Here is a 21857-nt window from a genome sequence, read left to right as displayed (position 1 = left end):
AAGAACCCATTTTAACCAAGTTCAATGATCAAATCAGCTGATACTTTGCGATACTGTTTGATTCCAATGTTGCAATACAATTATTGTCCATAACATTGCTCGGAATTATCCGAAAATAAGTCACTGATTTTTTTTATAAAGTACGAATATATATCGCAGTGGTTCCCTAACTTATTTTTCTTGTGGCATATAATATTATAAGCTACTAAAAGGTGCGGCATGCTTTCTATAAACATTCATGTATACATATAGTATTGTTGAGTTGAGCGAAAACAACAATACTAAAAGAAAAAAAAACTTTAAACTGTAGTGTTTTCACTAAAAACTATTAAAGTACAAATTTGAATTTTTAATAACCACTATTTGTGTATATATATATATAGCTAGAGGCATTCCTAATTATGGATTTCTGTCATACTCATTACTTTACTATTTTAGAGTGAATATATAAATACTAGTCGATTTTCATTTTTAAATCCATTTCGTTATTCACCAATATTATCTTTGGGGTATATATTATTATGTAGACCCTGTGGATTACAGCTTTCAGTATTTTTATTTGATCTCCTTTCTAGAAGATGGACATAAGATGCCTGTTTTCCAGGTTTGGACTTGTTACTTAAAAACTTTGAATCCGCAAAATGTATACATTATAACTATGCGGTTAAAATAAAAAAAAAAAAATTTAAAACTGAAAGCAAAATTATAATTACATAAATTATATCCCACACTCTCACATCATTGGCTATTTAATCTTATTGCGTATCATGAAAGTTTTTGAGTGTTCAGTGGTTTACGACATGTTTTAAGCGTATATCAAAGTTTTTAATCAATATTTAGAAGTTCTGTAGCAAATAAAGCATCATTTTAACTTACGTTGTTTGAACGTATATGTAGATAATAAGACGTTGTATATATATAAAATTATAACCATATACAATTAACTAATTAATTATAACTACCGTATTTTAAAGTTTAAACGAGAGGAAAGGAGTAGATGCACAGATAGATGATAATACATTTTAGAATTTTCTCTCCCCTCAGAATGATTATAAACTTTAAATTAATAATATAACCACTCGGTGATTATTAATTAGGCACTAAAGAGATTACTTGATATTCGATTTATACTAACTATTAATTTCTAAAAATAAAATATTTTTCAATGCAATGCAGAAATCCAAAATAAAACATCCGCAATCGATCACCGTGTTCCGTTGTAAGTACAGATTTATTTTCAAAGCTTGTGCCCTAACTGATGCAAATTATTTTCCCACCTCCTGTAGCTATAGTTTATATTTAATTTAATTTGACAGTACAAATTAATTTTTGTATGTATATTGTCCAAAACAAATTCATCAGACAAAAATAAGAGTATTTTATAGTCAAGGAACATAATCAGAACACCAGGGCACAATCGTTTTTTACGCAGTTTGTGAATAAGTAAATAACCATTGATTAGGTAGGTTGTAGGTACAATAAAACATAATTTAAATAACCGTTATAAAAAATTATGAAAATAAATACGTCCATTTAAAAAATTGACATCTTTGGTAATTCACACACCTAATCTACATATATTGTGTCCTAATATTATCATGAGCACGTGTCTGGTTCTCATGTAAAATAATAACGTATACAAGGTGTCAAGGTGGTTTTACAAGAAACGTTAGAACTTTTCATAAATTATGTATTGAATAAAATCCTGCTTTTGGAATTTTGAATTAAGTGTAACTACTTTTTACATTTTTTTCATATAAGACAATTTTAAAGACTTTTGATATCACGTGACTATTTTATCATATTTTTATTTGAATTTTACTAACCTATATATCCATACACATTACATGATTTGCAAGCAGCCACGTAGTAAATTCTAAATTAATGTCAATCGTAGCGTCGTCCTAGAGGAATCGGTTAATATATTCTATAGGTGGCTGATGAGAGTCTTATATGCCTTGACACGCCGCCCTCAACTCGTAATCTTCGGTTAACGGACATCATCGGTCTGGGGCTTGCAAAGTTCAAATGTAACATTTAAGTAAACGACCCTATAGTTTCGATAGAATGTCATCGCACTGCACGACTTTGCGCGCTCTCAAACAGTAACTACAAAAATGTTCGATCACGGATCGCTGCGGTGATCGTATACTTGTGCATGTCAGCGGCCATTGTGACCAACGGATAATATCTCTGTAATACCCAGCTCGTAATTAACGTAAACCACGTGGTTGATGATTGGGTTATCGAATCGACCATGGTATAAACATTGAAGCCCCGACCAGAGTAGCGAAACTCAACGTTTGGGACAGGAGCTAAATTGGATTCTCAAGTCCGTGTTAATATACTGTGATGTGCGTCCACTAGTGTGACAAAATTTGAGTAGAAAGGGCTAGTGTTAGTATACATACACGTTACACATATTTTTTTTTTGTCATCATTTCCGGTCCGAAGAAACGAGTTGGAAGTTTCCCAAAGGGTGACGATTACGAGCCGCGAAGGCCTCGAGGTAAGATGCAAATCACGCCACCTATAGCGATGTCCTTTAGCGATGGACAGTTAATCTTACGCTTCTGTGACCGTTGCTGGCGTTATTTAGAGTTTATTGTATTCTACAGGAATGGTACGTGTACATGACTAACTGCAGTATAATAGTATACTATAATATCATACATTATACGACAATATAGTATATCAAACGTAAAACCATTTGAGATCGAGCACTACGCCAAACTCTGTATTATACCGTAGACATAGCTTTATTATATATATATTAATTGTGGCCCTGAAGCGTATCTGCCTCTACTGCTAACTATTTTTAAATTGAATGCAATTCTAACATTTTATATAATGTCTATGGATGAACTCGTGTTCTAGGGTCGGCTGGTCGATATAAAAACTCACTGAACAGTGAACATAATATGAGAAAATCAATTTTTGAATGCAGGTCGGGAAATATTTTACAAATTAATCTTACGAGATCAGTTGTGTAGTTGTCACTTGTCAGCATATTGGCTTAGTTTAATAAACCGTCTTAGGTAATATAATTATTATATTATATTTTTTTAGCATATTTTTTTTTATCATACTTTATTACACATTTGTATTGTGCATGGACGCATGGATGGACGTACACGATAATTTAATCCACATATCGATGTAATTAAATCATTATGTTCTTATAAATTTGCATTATTTGACATTAAGATTAAAATAGTGTGAAATATATTCCTGAAAACCCTGTTTCTAGTTGAATAAAAAAAATAACCCTCAAGTTAAAATATTATTTTAGGTAAATTACACACCTGAAAGCTTTATTTTTAAACTATATAGTCCATCATCATTATTTAAATAGGCATACAAATGTGCTTATCAAAATATATAATTGATGGACTATGTTTTAGTGTGTGAATATATCGAAATAAATCATTAATTTGTCTTAAAACTAAATATTCCATTAGGAATTCCATTATTCAGTGTGATAACAAATAAAAAAAAAAAAATGACAAGCGTCGTTGGAGAATAAAAATAATATCCCGTTTAACGTTTAAGTTATTTGTTATAATCCATACTTTAGGGGTACAAAATAAAGCTACTATAATTTCATGCACTTTGTATAATCTACTGCTTATAAAAAAAACTGACACGGATATAACGTTTTCATCATGAAAAACCATTACTCTTTTGTCGCATTAGTTTGGTTTGAGAATAGCAAAGTAATGAAACAATTATTGGCTTTACAATTTATTTTTTCATAAGAAACAAATTTTTGTGAAAAGCTGAAAACATGATTTAAATATGTTCCACGTAGCATCCTATAATAAACCGGAAGTTAAACGTTTATTTTTCTGTGGGCGTGTTAAAATAAGAATTATTAAATTATTTCCCAAAAACATCACAAAAAAACAACGAAATGTAACAATAATGGTGACTAAGTACAAATATTTAAACTTTAAAATTAAAATGCGTATAAATAAATAACAGTCCTTTCAATATTCAATAATATTTTTAAATCAATTTGTATTTAAAATCGTCTGCCTTAAATTATTATAAAACGTTAAGTGTAGTTTCAAACTTAAAATTTAAAACTTGATAGTGCTATCGACTAAATAAATAGAACAAAACAAGCATCTGACTGAGTCGAAAAAAACTTTTTATTCATTAGGGAAGTTTCCAAAGTTTTTTAACTATAAAATGTTATCTAGAGGAACGAACATAAAATTGTAGGTACGTACTACATAGCTATAAAAAAAAACCAACTCTAACTTACAGCCATGATAACAATTTGAGTGCCTACACTTTTTAAGATTTGTTAACAACCATTTTTATAAAAAAAAAAACAGAAATACAAATAGGAAAAATTGATTGAATGTGAAGTTTGAGTTTTAAAGCAAATTATGTCGTGATATGTAACGTTACCGTATACCAATTAATGTAATAAGTAAGAACTGTAAATAAAATACTATAATAGCTAGTGTTGGAAAAAATACAGAAATAACAAAAAAAAGAAGTAAGTAAAAAACACGATATAGGAAATATTTAAAAATATATACAACAATTACCTGGATGAGCAATGGTAAACAAATAATAAAGTAATATAATATTATTTTTACCTGAAAAGAAATCATAATATAAATAAGTAGGTATATTTTTTCTAGACTGTAAAAACAATAAAATTAATAATTATACGTATAAAAACAAAATACGAAACACTAAATTTATAGGAGGTAGGTACCCGTTATAAGTATGTATAAAATGTTTATTATTTTATAATTATTCAGTATATTATTTTTTTTTTACCTTGGAGAAAAATATTATGAAAATGGAAAAAATATATTTTTTAAATGCCAATTATAATACAACGTGATGTCCTAATAAATAAAACTGTTAACTACTAAAACAAATATAAAAATAATTTTTTTTAATAATTTTAAAACTAAGTACAATTCATCGCTTAGCATAGATTTATTTAATTTCAATGTACTCATACGTTAACAATAAAATAAGAAACAAGTATTATGAACACGTTTTTCTAAATATTTAATTTCTGTTTTAAAACATGATATTACAGTTGTCAGTTTCAGTAATTTCATGATTACGATAAATTTATTTATGTAATTCAAAAACACGACACACACTCAGGATATTCGTTTACATTAGATTTGAAAACTATAAATTTTAACTATATTCAAAATAGTGTTTGAAGTAGGATTTATGTGGTTATAAATAATAAAACTTCACGAGAAAAACACGTAGTGTATAATTCCATTGTTTCATTTCCCCTTTGCTATTAGGTCCCGACACAATATAGCAACTATACAAGGAATATTTTTACATTAGGCGAAATACAATGCCATTTTTGTAGGTAATTAAGACATTTTAAAACCAAATATGATTTATGCGTCATCTCTTGTTATGATAAGCTCGAAAAATGTTTCACTTTTTATAAAACAATAATCGTTACAAAATACATGGTCTATATGATACGTAGGTATATTTATATTAAGTTTCTCAATTTTTAATACACATAAAAAAAAAACGGAAACACACACAAGTATTCAAACTTGAGCACTTTTCTTTGGAATCTACTTTGTTATTTTTTATTTGAATGAAGCCACTTTTAATAATGGACATAAAAATCAAACAATTTAGGTGTAGGTACCTCCTGTACCTTGAAAATTTTACTTGATAAATAAACAGTCCCTGCATTTAAGCCCTAACATTAATACTGAAATGGAGTTATCGTCATAAAAAGTTTGAACCAATGAAGTACTGAAAATAAGTCTCTATTTTTGAATTTTTGATTAAGTTATATTTTAGACTTTTTATATCTTTTTTAAAATCCGTACTAAACTAAGGCACATGAAATTTTTTATAACATTAATACAGTTATAAAGTATTTCTAAATATTTGAAATGAAGCGTATCTGTTCGGATGGAAATTGGTTTTTGGTTGTGAAAAAATTTAAAATAATCTCTTTTTTTGAGAAAGTTGTAAAAAACGATTCTATTCAATATGGTTATACTGCATTGTAAATGCTTTCAAACTATATAATACGGCAACAGGGCCCTGGGGGCTAGGTCACTATAGTTTAAGTGATCGAGCCAAAATATTTTCTTGATGCACAAAATACCACCTCCCACGTGTAAAGTTTAAGCCTTTATTCTTGTTTGTTTCAAATGTTCCTTTTATTTTAGATTCCAAGTTGAAACCGAGGGTTATTGCAATTGCTTTTACAATTGATTTTTTTTTCTAAAAACACTGTTTCGCATGGGTATAAAAAATTGATTTCTTTATAGATTGAACAATTAAACGTAAATTGTATTTTAAGAGTTTATTTTTTTATATTGCTCTGTGTTTTTCGAAAAATTATAAAACAAATTCCTCCATAGATACTCATAATGAAATTATTTTCGTTTTGTAACGGTTATTTTATTCGTATTGTTGTCTATTACCTATTGTAATAAGATTTAAATAATTGAGTTACAATTGTTTTCGCTTATAACGCCGTTGTTGATGCCAAAAACATCTAACAAAAAAGGAAGAATTAGGTATCATAGCGTTATATTATATTGACTTCAAAGAAAATTATGAAAAATTATGTATATTTTTATTTCGAGGATAGTATTTTGGAATTGTTTGCAATGATCAGATTTTTCTTGCTGGTAGTTACACTGAATTATGAAGTAATATATGTACTATACATTATATATTTATTTTGTTTAACTGCATACACAGATTTATAACTATAGAAAATTACGGTAATAACCTGGAAATAGTGACGTTCGTTATAACATGATATATATGTATTTTATTCTATCAATTAATTTAATAATTTAATATGAACAAATTTTTCTTCAGTATGTAGTTCAATAATATGTAAATAAACGTAAAATGAACGTCAAATGTCTATGGTGAATGAAGAATTTAGAAGCTGTTATTCTCTCTGAATGCTTAAACTATTAGTTAAAACTCAATCCCGTAATAAAAACAACACTAATATATTTAAAAATAAAATTGCAAAAATGTATTGAAATTATTGTTGAACATATTAAATTAAAATCAGTGAACTCGTAAAAAATACAAGAATTGATTTTTACCGGTCATTATAGATTATTGTATATGTGTATTATAATGACATATCCCAAGGCTACTATACCAGTATTAAATTTAATATTATTCCGATGCTTCATGGTATTATGTAGGGCCTTAAGGAACTGTAAAAGACTAAAGATTTAATTTTTTTTCAAGACTTTTTAAAACTTAAAAACTTGTTATTTTGGTGATTAAACTTGATCAGTTGAAAAATACAACGTTGACTTTTTATTTTAATTCAATTCTCTTCCAGCCTTCGGGTTATTGTTATATTTTTAAAAAAGCACATCAAAACTGTCTCACATTTATTATGATGGACATAGTATGTACAAAATGTTACAATGTGTAACTACTACTATGCTGTAAATGCTACACATTGTTTTTGTATAGTTCATTTTTACATTTCATACATACTCTCAAACGATAATATTATACACATATAATATTGTATATTATGCAGAATTTTCATCTCTCAGAAATAGCAAATAAATCTAAAGCAATTTTATAGCACAGTATAAGCTTCGTGCTTTTATAACATTATGCTAATGCTTACTGAAGTGTAAAATTTAATAATAAGCAGTTTTCTTCAAACCTTCTAGAATATGTTGTATTTAAAACTATTTTTTCATAAAACAAAATTGAAGTTTCGTTTTAATTAAATTACAATTTCTTGAATATGTGTATGTAAACTGTGTAAATTTTTTGAATAATTAATAAACAATATTTTTTCAGCGAGTAATAAATTAAAACTTGAACCATAAAATCTCCGATTAGGTGATTTAATATTTAAAAAACAAAACAGATACGGATCTTAATAATTATGCGTTTACTTACGGGATCTATTATTTTAGCGGACTTTCTAAATCATTTTGAACAGCAAATCATAAAAGTTGTACTATGTTTACGGGGTGATTATTTTAATAGTAAATACTCATTATCTAGAAAATTTAAAAGTATTACAAACGGTTTTAAAACTATTTCATTTAGCTAATTTAAATGTATTACAAATTAGATTTACATATATTTTCTACTGTTTTTGATCGATATACCTAATTTTTAAGTTAAAAAAGTAAATACTTGCTTTGAAATACAACACATAATATTATTTAATTTCATATTTAAAACAAAAATATTTTTTTGAGATTGACTTATACAAATAATAAACTGGGAAAGTCTCTGTGTTGTATGGATAGATGATAAGCGTCATTGACTAGGTCACTGTAATGGATGTGTTAAATTTGAATTCAATGATAAGACACTACATACGAAAAACGAATCTGAGCAGAAGTGGTCGGTTAGCATATATTAAATTATATAAACATTAAATTAAGATATTTTAAACTATTTATAATTATCTGCATTTGCGATGAGTGGAGTATATTGGAAAAATATTTTGTGGGGTACAACTTTTCACAATAATGAATGTTTATTGTCAATACAATCATGCAGTACTTGCATAATTTTTGATACAATTATGTGGTGGTGCATGTGTTTACGAGACAACAATTTTTTTTTTAAATTGTTTAAACCACAAGACGGTTTGTATTTCTGTCAGGCGTTTTAAATTGTTAAAATCCACGGCGAATATGTATAATATATTGTCAATCATGAGTGGTGCAAAATAATGTATTTTAAACTACCTTCTAACGTATTATTAATCATGCCTATTTTATTGCACATTATAAACATAAATATTAATTTTTGTACATACGAAACGTTTATTAACGTTACTGCTCTATTTTATTAAAATAATCTATTACACATACCTACATCTTTAACATAATACGAGAATACAACAAATAAAAACTCGATTTATAAAAAACAGACATTACTTTCTGAATAATAATACTAATAATAACTCTGGTATAATACAACTGAGTCTCGTCCAATCATCAGAACTACCTATTTAAAAGTCATTAAGTGTCATTCTAATAATCTTCTTTTTAATAAATGATGAGAGTAAAATATATAGAAAATAAGCCGTACGCCAAATTCTTGCCTTTAGTTAACCTACAGCCAGTAAGTATACATTTTACAGTTTTTGAAAATAGTGTACCGCCGTAATGGCGTAATCCTGTGTCTATCAATGGTCATCTAATGGAAAGGGATAAACATTAAACACCACGTCTGGCTTATATCATGTGAAAACAAAGTTAAAAGAATATATTATTGTATCGCCTTGAGATGCGAAGCGCTATTCACTGTTCTTAACGAAGAATTCACACTGACTTGAGGTCATACGTGAAAAATTATATAAACTTTATAGTTCCAATGTGTACCTACAATTTACCAATCTGGAAATTATTCGTCTAACAACAAAGAACTTCTTATAACTTAAACCCGGAAGTGGTATTAAATGGTTTTGATTTTTATATAGAGTTTCCATCCATTGATTTTTATTTTATGTTACAATTTTCAAAATTAATAAACTAGCTCTTAATAATTAAGTTTTTTTGTCATGTTATAAAATATTAAAAAAAATGCTTTTTTGGATGACGCATTAATATATTATTATATAATTTTTTCACTCCTATTCTCTTATACTCCAATTTTGGATTCTGAGTGGAGCTATGTATATATTTATATATTTTACAATCATGTGTGTTGTTTAGCATTTATTCTGGTAGAAAATTATTTTGAGTTAGAAATTCGTAAACATTTTTCTATCTAAGATTTGAAAATTTAATACAATATTCAAAGAATAAGTATTCCTACTTTTAACAACAACCAAACATTTTACCAGAAAGTAAAATATATTGACTTTAGGCATTTTAAGTTCAAATTTGGACGAAATTAGATATTTAAACGAAAAATGGACGAAAAATGGTATATTTTATTATATAAACTAAAAAGTTATATTTTAGGTGTTGGTACCTAATTTAAAAATATTATTCGCGAGTACTGAATTTTTTTAAATGTATCATACATTATGATAATATTTTATACACGTTTTTAAATGTAATTTAACCTAGTATTATACTAAATGCTTAATAGTAAACTACTTTAATATCAATGACATAAAAATAATTTAATATACTGAGTAATATAGCCTGACAGATAGCTCGAAATCGTTTTTCATATACAATGATTTTTATATAATTGAATTAAAATTTGACACATCCATTACAGATATTACAGTGTCTTCTAGACATCTAATGTACAGCATAGCGTTACCCAGCTTCTCACCATCTTTTTAATTTACATTTTTATGGTTTACACAGTTTTCTGGCATATTTTATTACATCATTAATTAGGTATTAAAAACGCAAACAACTATATAAAATAGTGCGAATTTGTCTTCAATTAATTCAAATAATACTAATTGACTTAACATTTTACATTATAATTTATATATTTCATAGATTAAAGTGTCACTAATGAGTGGCTCTTTTCCAAAAGAAAGAGTACATGTGAAAGTAAAAACAAAAAATATTCTTCTCATAGACTAATAAATGTAAAGAACGTATACAGCTAAAAGACAATATTATATTTATATATAACTATTGTATCTTTTCTTATAACTTTATATTTTTGACATTGTCTTCATATTAAATCAGCAACTCAGGGAATCATTTATAAAATAATGCCCTTGAGGAAATATCTGTTTTGATAAACTCATTGAGCTACGACGTTTTATAAAATAAAATAAAGTAACAAATGTAATATAGTACATTGAAAACTAACCTTATATTTTATTTCAAATTAATATATTTATTATATAATATATAAGAAATTCAATAAAAAAATATACAAGGATTACTATTTTCATAAAAATAATTATTATTAACAACTATTAGGTAGGTACATTATTTTGTTATGAACTTTTATAACTGTTACACAAAAATATTGTTTTTCTTTGAAATTAAATAAACCATCTAGATGAATAACATAGTAAAGTATTGGTTGGTTAAATTATTTAGATATATGGTTTTAGAAGGGAAAATTGTATTATAGTACCTATTTAGAAACCTTCCTAATTATTAAAACTTTTATTTCATTAATTAGAATAATAATTATATTTTATTATATAAGTACTAAATTATATTAAATAATAATTTATAATGTGATATTATCTTAATCTAAATATAAGTGCCTACCTAGTGTTCTAGCTCTGTTTATTTGGCCAATAAAATTAATGAAGCTAGATAATTATTGTAATAAATGTGTAAAAATATATAATTTTAGAAACTGCATAGGTTGTAAGATTATTTTCAACTGTGATTATTCTTATTCAAATATTTAAATTAAGTTGGTACCTGCCGATATGTAAATATATGTACATGTGATAGTTTTCGTATAATATTTGAAATTTAAATTATTTTATAAATAGTTAGGTATTATTTATTTTGGAAATATGTTGTATTTCAATGAACATAATATTATATGTAGGTACCTATACATTTAATTTAATTTTTATTGTATATACAATTTTTTATACAAACAAAGAAAATATGATAAAATGATTAAATGAAAACGTTTTTGTGACAGAATAATTATTTTGATCAAACATGCTATATTATTATAATTGTTGTACCTACCTACTAAAACTAAAAGCTTATTGTGCTAAAAATGTATTTATAATAATCAAATAATCGAATAATAATATGATTAAATAAAACTAATTAAAACAAATGTATACATATGTATACATGTCTTAATGCATGTTAAAAATGTCTAATTATTTAAATATCATTATATATTATTGTCTATAGTTTATATAAATAATAAATTACTTTAATTGGGTACAATTATAAGGTATACATTTAAAAACTGATATTGACGACCAAACGTTTTTAACGATTATACAATTTATAGAATTTTTTATACTTGGCAATTGATTTTTCAGAAACCAAATGCCATTTTATAAATAAAATAAACAATCAAACAACCAACTCACATTTTTATGCCACGCAACCTGAAAATTATAAAAAAGCAGAACACCTATTATTAGTTAATGGATGTGCGTTTTTTATAATATTATTGATGTTTTATAACTGCCAAATCGAATATAGATTGCATATTTTATAAGTTTTTAAATATTATTTTTTGTCACTAAAATAGATAGGTACAATTATTAGATACCAATTTTTTATAATATAATATGTATACCTATATAATATGTATATAATCATTATATTTAATTTAAAACTAAATTAAAAGAGATTTCGACAAAAATTATGAAAACAACCTACCATATTATTTTTGTAGCTAGGTACCACTTACAAAAAATAATTGTAGAATGAATTTAGTACATTGCCAACATTTACCAAGCTAACATTTTGTAGCTTGTCTACACAATATTTTATTAACAGTTACGTTTTCACATTCGACCGAGCAACACGTTTATCGTATCGCACTCTCTTATTTTAACTCTTGTAAGCATTCAATTGAGTTACGTGTGAATCAGGTAAATATATGAATATTTATCAAAAAGTAGATTTTTTTGTTTTACACATAGGTACTTGTTTCTCATTAATATTCACAACCAAAGATGGGTGTTAAGTCCAACCACTCTATAAGTCTTAAAGACAGACTTATTCAGTCATCAAAAAACAAATCATAGTAAACCCAATGATACAACATCTAATCCTTAGCCCACCGCCAACACAGTAGATAACATGACCAATGAACCACCAAAATCCTCACAATACTCAGATAAAACTGCTAACAATATCGCACTCAAGGCCATCGACACAAATAATTCCAATTACGAAACCAAAACCAATACCAATCATATACAGAGCGTTCCAAGTATAAACTCCGCATCGAATCAAAATACTAACATCGAAACTGTTAAAAACCCCTTCGGAATAAAAACGTTCGCTGAGACTATACTTACTCTCAACGTCAACCTACTAAAAAAGACCATCGTCTTGGAATCAATTGATAATGTAGCTCAAATCGAATACATCTTAGCAGTCAACAAATTAATTCTACTGAAAAATATCAAATAAATTTCTAGAATATCCAACAACCGTTTTTGTATATATTTAAACGACAAAAACCATGTTGATTTTCTGATTAATAATTATCCTAATATCAATTTAAATGACCATACATATATAAAAATTAGATGGTTAGTAAACCCGGTCAAAATAATTATAATTTCAAATGTTTCACTCGCTATTTCCAAAAGTACACCTACACAATTACAACATTCAACTGTTATCTCAGATAACTCACATCAACGCAGGATTCAACATAAATGAACTAGCAAACATCCAAAGCTTTAAACGTCGTCTATAGTCTGTTCAAAATAAGAACAGCATATTCAGCGTCGACGACTTTTCGTCGGGCAGTGGTCAGACATATGGTCAGGCGCCGTCCCCACTACGGTGACGCGTCAGACGCTGCCACGGAACAGACACACGCCCAAGCGCAGAACTCGACCGCCCACAACTACAGTAGTATATATAAACTCCGCCGACTTTCAAAAACGGCCAAACTCACTCTTGATTAATTTCGAAAACATACCCCACAGAATTTTTCTTTCTGACGACACTCTCGCCCGCTATAAAATTCAACTCAAAGATCACACCTCGAAACAGTGCAAAAATCCCACAGCAGAGGCCCCAAATATCATGATATACAAATTATCAGACTCCTACAACACAATAAGCAGCTCTAATAGAGTTACGCTAACACCTTTGAAGAAAACCCAGCACACAACGAGCCCCCAGTAGATACTTTCATAAAAAAAAAAAACCTAAAGGACGACACTGATGTAAGCCTCAATTCAACTAACCCTCCTCGATGCTCCAGTAATTATGGAATCAACGCAAAACGATATTACGTTAGTTTCCACTTCCAAAATAAAAAAGAGACCGGCACTATCATCAACACCAACAATCGTCCATCGTCCAACAATTAGCTCGCCATCCCATAGATCCACGCTTCAAGATATGACTTTAAATGTAATCATCCCTCCAAATCCAAATCCAAAGAAAACAACTCAACCATCAACAAAAAAAAACAAAACGTTCCAATTCTATCCAAAATATAATCATAAAACTAGACAAACACTGGAACCCATTAAAACTGGCTTCGAAGAGATAACGAACAATAAATTAAACTATGAGCAGTTTAAGTACATAATGGAAAACTCTCTTAGTGAGCCCAATCCAGCCCCAGTATTAGAACAGTTCAACATCACATGCCTCGAAATGATCGAAACCATTGGTTCCATTCGGCCTAATCTATGCCTTAAAAACAGACTGACGAGACTTTGTAATGCTCTTTCAGACATAGCTCTTTCCACATAATGACGGAATGTCAAACATACATCGAATCAAGATTGACCTCAAAACTTCCGGAATACCTACCTTTAAAAATCTCTCGGATACAACAGATCTTCACTAACAACCATCATAGAATTCATCATAAAAGCAAAACTTTAAAACAAACTATAAAACCAATATAAATAAATTGTTCACAGAATTATCTGTATATCAATATAAATAAGTTCTTAATGAAATGTAAATAATAACTATATCCCTATGGCCTATGTCGCCGAGAATCATTTTATAAATAATAATAAAAAAAATAATAAATATGGTATTAAGACAATAAAAGAGATAATAATATCAATATTGCAAAATATGTCATGTATTTAAAAAGAAATAATAATAAATGCATGTTTTGTTTTTCTAGAACTTTGAATGGCCGATATCAAAATGCTTGGAAAACGACGATGTGCTCATCGTCCAACTACTCAGTCATCAACGACACCAGTGTGACAAAACTTTAGGGTATTACACTTTGCAAATGGACAAGGTGGTGGCCGAGGAGCATGTTCATTTAGTAGATTCGTTCTCAGACATAAACGACCGAGCTCTTCCGGTAAGTCTAAAAAGTGTTAGTCTTATAATATCCATGCGCATATACTTTATTATAATAAATTATTGTAGATATTTTTGTAGTTTAAATTCTGATCTTATGGTAATTTCCGGTCTAACGATAATGACACAATTTATCTCACCGTTTTACAATTCTCACATAAATGTGTGGCCAGAAGCGAGCTTATGACGTGTAGCATATAAGTCCCATTTTACTTTTTATCGATTTTATATCTTATATAGTTTTTAACAGTCGCAACCAATTTTTTGTTTTTGAGAATCCGTTTTCCGTGATGAACTTTGTTTCTGTCTTATTCGTTTCGCCTGAAATCATCCCTAGGTAGGTATATAATGGAATTTTCATTATTCATCTGCACGAAACGGATTCATTCAAGTACTATTCATACAATAGTGATTTCTCATTTAACTCCCCGGAATATGCACCTTTGTCTCGGACACGAGTGCTTTTACTATTCCAGCCATTGTCATGTTATACTTATAGATACATTGTACATTTATATACTTATTATACATTATACACGGTATACTGAAGTTCAAAACGATCGCCCATCATAATGACCTTCTTTGTCTGTGTAATTTATTTTTAATTGATGTTTACATAGGTAGGTATTTTAATTATTTCACCAATTTCTTATTAAGTAAAAAAAAAAAAAACAAATGAAAGAAAAACAAACTTTAATGCTTATTAAAAATAATAATAATATAATATTTTTATATCCATACATGAACTTATACTTTATTTATTTTATTGACTTGAAAATGTAACGTCTACATTTATATTATAGCAGTATAATACATACAAGAATATGTTCGTAATAAATGTACAATGTTCATCATAATCGTACATACGCTGTGCCCTTCAATAGCTATATAGCTATATTATAAATGTGTTATGAAATCAATTTTCCTATACATATTTTGCATAACATTGGAGACTGATTACTGACTGATAGATTATTTAAATTTTTTATAAAGTTACCTGTCTAAATCAATAAATATTAACCACTAGCTAAGCATTTTAGTAAGGTACGCGTTTAGCATTTTAAATTCAGTGTTTTAGATCGTTCTCAATCCTAGCTACTAGATTTCGCGAAATCGACACCTTTCAGTTTCTATATACCGTAAAATAAATTATGAATTTAAATTTTGTAACGCCGGATAAAATATAGTAACATGTAAATTCTTGTCTGCTCAACTACTCGAGGTAGGTTTTATGCTTATGACCGATGGCTTGTTCTCCAAATAATATGATAAAAAAAAAGTTGGTCTTGTAAACAATCCTAACGTTTGTAATGTTTTAATGCATTCAACTGATGTTGACACGGTGAACAGTGTTAATAGTGTAATGATAATATTGTATACAATTTTACAATACGATCAGAAGTCTTAAAATACATAAATAATAAATATATATCCAGACACATCGGTAATAATTGTTTTGTTAAGTTATAAATTCGTTAATATTTATCATTCATGTTTTGTGTTTTTTGTATTTAAAAATATTGAACAAATTAACTAGGTACCTATGATTTGTAGTACCTACCTAATGATTTAAATTTATAAAACGAATATAAATAAAATATTAAATGCACATTTATATAAATAGCAATAAAAAAAAATAACAATATGGAGTCAACGAATGTCAGCGCTCGTAACACGCAGTAATGATGGTCAAAACTAAAATAAAACCATCCAAATATAGTCTGAATTATCTCAAACACAATGTGGACACACAAATATAGGTGTTATAAACACTTTAAAACAAAAAAAACAATATTATCGTATTAGGTAATTTGTTTGTTCGCATTTTTTAAAGGAATTTATTTGTCTTTTTTACATTTTTAGCAAGTGATGCTGTGTATGTGTTAAAATCGCATTGCAAAATTTATTTTCCCATAACAAAAAATTGCCTCGGAAATTTATATATTATATTATGGTGAATAAAAGTAACCTCGATGGACGATGACTGTTTAGTTATTATTTTGTTGTGTTTTTTACAGAGCATAATCTTTAACACAAGATTAATTTGTCAGTAAATATTATGCTGTGTAAATTACGAGTGTTATTTATTCCTTACAGTATACCATTTACCACGGGTTTACAACTAACCACGATGTTTATGGTTTCAAAATGATTATTAAAACAAACATTCACTGTACAATCACTTAATATTGACATTTAAAATAAAGAAAATTGTGTATAAATAGCTACAAAATCAATTATATCAAATTTACTTTAAAAATTAGATATAAAATAATATAATTACATTGTTAATATGAATTTAATACTTTAATAGTTTAATCATTATAAGTATGATAATAAATAAATACAGGTAGGTTTATAAAAAAAAAATATGATTGCACATAGGTTAAATATCAATGTTCAATATTTAGTTGAAAATAGTAGTGGGTGCAATTGTTTGTTTTGAATAAGTTTTTTTATTCGTTATTTATTTTAATAAGACAAATTCAATTAGTGTTTATCGATCCATTTTAATGTTGAATTGTTACCGATATTTGACTTAAAATATGTGGAATACTTTTTTCATACAATAATTATTACTAAAAATGTTTTCAGTATAATAGTATGATTTGTAGATGCATGTAGCGAAATTGACTACCCAGGACGCCGTCATAAATAATATTATTATTGTTGTAAAATAAAATAAAAATTGATTGCTTTTTGATATCAATATCAATTTTATGCCATATTCAGCCATTTAAAATACATTCTAGTAATTCAAAATAGTTTTACCGTTATATCTAATTTTATTTTTTAAACGATATTTCATAACAGTTGGACTATGTATACTTTGTTATTACCTACAATAATAATTATAGGTATATTGCCCACGTCAATTGCTTTTAGTTCTTCGCATAAACTATATTATTAGCTATACTATTATATAATATATTACAGCAAATTTTTGCCAAAAATTATTACATAAAAAAAAATAATACAACAGTTATTTATTGCCATATAAATAATAATGATAATAATAATAATAATGAATAATATTATAATATTAATATTTCAATGCGGTTGACAAATAGCATTTTTCTATCAATTGGTGTTAATCGAGAAACCAATTTATGAATTTCAATGCGTCACGTATTCAATCTCTCGACAATTAAAACCACGACCTAAGATCGTGATAATATTAACACATTACTGAAACAAATTTACTGGAGGATGTGGAGTCAGAAAATTATGCAAATTATGACTGGGGGCAACGCACAAAACAATTTAAATAAGTATATTGGTTTTTAAATGGATTTTAAGCAGGATAACGTAGTTTTTCGTTACATATATTTGAATATCACATTGGTCACAGATGTAACCATTTTTATTTTTTAAGACCATTAAAATTGGCTAAAAAGCTATATTATCTTTTTATTGAAACGACCGCAACGGCAGTTTTGAAACAATAAATATTATTTCAGAGACCCATCGTGGTATACAGTAGTTACGCACAAAGCGGTTAGACGTGGAATTGACGGTACGCTATAACAATTGTTATTATTTGCTCATCCAGAATGTAGTGTGAATTATGATTATCGCGATGTCATGAAAAAAAATTCACTTTTGACGTTAAAATATTTCATATTTCGTTTCATTTTCTGTGCGGTACAGCACGCAGGACGTGACAAAATAGGAAAAAGAAATATAGTGAAATATTATATAAATATTATACTATTGAGGAAGAGCAACATTGTTTTCTTCTATTGTCCATCACTCGGTGGTTTGGGGAAGAACGGTGAAAAACTATAACGTAAAACCTATACAAATATACGAGTACAATGAAAAGCAGGCATTGTTGTCGACCAATGGGTGTCGAAAGTTAGCAAAACCAGAACCGTATTTAGACATTTGAACAGAATTATTGCCACCCCTTCCTACTCCCTCCGTAAATACAATGTACACTTTTTTGCAAATAAAAATAATATTTCACAAAACTATCGTTACCTATACGTATTAATATAATAGTATATAAATATGCAATTTTCCTGATCAGTTGAAATATTGTCGACACCTTTAAAAGAACCAACAGGAGCAACACGTTACCACTCATCTTATTCGGTCATGAACAGAACAAGAAAATAGATCTGACTTGGAAAATTTGAATCTCTTTTTCTTTACCTTCCAACGTGCAACGGTATGAAATTCTACCTAATTTTGATCTAACAGATTATGCGTATATTTACGAATATACGATGTGGACGTCTTAAATCCGAGCAACTCACGCCGTTGTACTCGTGTGAGCAGATACAAAATTTGTATACATTACATGTGAAACATATTTTGTAAGAGTAATCATTATTTTTATCGTCCGACCACCGCTTCGAAGATTTCGTTCAAAAGACAAGTTAGTAACCAAATGTTTAAACGTAGTTATTTTATATAATATTATTATAGTTCAACAAATCGTGATAGAACAAAAACACAAATGTCAATATTATACTTAATATTTCAATAGTATGACGTAGATATAGGTATTAGATAGAAAATATAATATATTCTTAATGAACTAAGTTCAAAAAAGTTAATGATTAATTATTTTCATTTTAAATGAATTTTTTGGTCATCTACCCATGTGTTCAATATACTATAGGTACCTACATTTTTTTTTTATTGAAGGTCAATATTATTGAAACTTTTATCATTATTATTATTATTATTATTATTATTATTATTCATTAGGCACCTTTCAATATTTAATTAGATGAAGTTTACTCCGCATAAAGTCTTTATTGTTTGCATTAAATGGTGGAAAAAAAACAATTAGCTAGTCCATACATAGCTTGGCCAATTCGTATATTATTATGTGTCATATTAAATTTATTCAAACTTTTATTGGTGTTTCGTGGTAATGCGAATGATTAATAGTAGTTCACCGATGAAATGCGTATGATTATTTATTGATAAAAAACGAATTTACATTATTATTAAATCTTGTTGAATACTATTCGATTTTTCATTCCCACCTATGGTGTTTATACAAATGTAGACAGTGGTAGCGGTAGGTATACTCGATGATCGGTTACCATTACGGCATTTGAGTTAGTACACTCCATGGTATAACATCTAAGCCACCGAAGTTTTTCTTATTTTATTTATGCACTTCATCTCGTTTTTTTCAACCCGTGAAAATGTTTATACATGAACGAGAAAGAGGAGACGAGAAAGAGCAAAATACATTTTATACATTTTTTTTTTGTTTCATCATCAACCGGGCTACCGCTTTACCACCGACACGTTTCGCTCTCTGCAAATAATTTATTGTTTACGCTTTTATTACATCAGTGCGATCTTAACGCCGTCGCCTTTATTCCACGAGCCTTTAATAATAATAATACAGTGGACTATCGGGTCACGTCTTTTATTTTTTTTATAGAAAATTCCCACCGCAACGCCGTTTTTAATAGAAGCCGCCGCATGGGTCGTCTACTCGTCTCCTAGTTCTCTACCCCACATTTGGCCTACAATACACAAGGTGTCCCGTGAGGATTTACCCATTGCGATATCTCCCGAGATAATAAATATATCATAAATCTGTTTTTTTTTTTTTTTATTAGACTCACAGGGACAAGGACTACACCTTGTATTTTATTTTATTTTATTTTTTGATAAAAAGTTTAAAAAGTTATTTTTGAAAAAAAAATTAAAAAGCCATTTTATAGAGTTTATTTTTGTGAACATTTTGAAATTTCAACATTTTATTTTCGTTAATCTCATGATTTTTTATAGTTTTTTTAGTTTATAGGTAAAACGGCAAAAAAACAGTTTTTGTCCGGGCGGCGAGTCCCCCTCTTCGGCTAATGGGTATATCCTCACGTGCCACTTTGTATAATAATAATAATAATAATAATATAGCATTAAAATAAAAATAATAATCTATATATTATAATACCTGCGTAAGTGCCATTGATGGATGACTTCTCGCATCCATCATTTCGTGTAAATATTATATTTATTTAACTATTCGCTTAGTTTATTTATAAATTAATATGTGTGTATGTAATTCTTCCCTTATCACATAATAATATTATACTTAGTGTTCTTGTAGGTATTATATATTATCTAATAAATAAAAAAAAAATATATATATATTACCCACCTGTTCAGCTGAACCACGTTCTCGGCGTAGTACGACATTATTGAATGTAATCAATATTTTCAAACTAATTGTTGCAATTTTACTATAATATCACAACCACGCTGAGTAAGTTTCTTATTATTATATTATTTTAGTCTTATATGATTGCTTGCGATGACTATTGTTTCTTTTGATAATTTACTCCGAGACCTGCGTGGATATAATATAATATCCGCCCGAGTTCTCTGAAATATTTGTAAAAATGTTAATTAAAACCACCGTCGCCGCCGCCACCGCCACCACCAAAACCACCACAAGCATAACGCAATTTCTAAAAATCCAATTAAATTTTTAAGCGCCAAGCAGTACAAACGAACAGCGAGCCGTGTCGGACTTAATTGTCAGGAACTTTGAATATTATTATTTTGTTTTATTCCGTTAAAAATATCATAATAACATTGTACCTACCTACGTAAAATCTCGCCGTCGTCGCGAGCGGTTTATTGTTTACAGTAGGCACTTGGTGCTTTGTTCGTTTGTCTAAATAACAATATATACATATTCTAATATTAACTCAAGTAGTTTGTCGGAACTCGCATTTTCGTACTCGGTTTTCACATCCGAATCTCGCGATATTCGGGTTCGTTATTATGTATTATTATTTTCACGGTTTTTATTAATAATAGGTATCGTTCACTATACATATAGCTCCAAGGACCATAATATGTCTTGTTATAATTTTGGTCGTACGTATCCAACCAGACTATCCGTCAGAAACAATAATTTGACGGACCACTAATATTAATAAT

The 21857-nt window shown here is 28.1% G+C and overlaps 1 protein-coding gene across 3 annotated transcripts in view; it reads left to right on the top strand.

Annotated features, from left to right (window-relative positions):
* Window positions 1–21857, top strand: part of LOC100159656 (otoferlin) — a 158687-nt gene that overhangs the window by 71888 nt on the left and 64942 nt on the right. For all 3 annotated transcript variants that reach the window (XM_016807691.2, XM_016807690.2, XM_029486841.1), the window contains exon 3: window positions 14746–14934. In XM_016807691.2, the coding sequence (XP_016663180.1) occupies window positions 14746–14934 (189 nt within the window). The remainder of the gene's footprint in view (window positions 1–14745; window positions 14935–21857) is intronic.

The sequence above is a fragment of the Acyrthosiphon pisum genome, chromosome A1 (assembly GCF_005508785.2).
Source record: "Acyrthosiphon pisum isolate AL4f chromosome A1, pea_aphid_22Mar2018_4r6ur, whole genome shotgun sequence".
Classification (NCBI taxonomy): Eukaryota; Metazoa; Arthropoda; class Insecta; order Hemiptera; family Aphididae; genus Acyrthosiphon; species Acyrthosiphon pisum.
The sequence above is the reverse complement of the archived record's forward strand: the minus strand, read 5'-3'. Positions and strand labels throughout refer to the sequence as shown.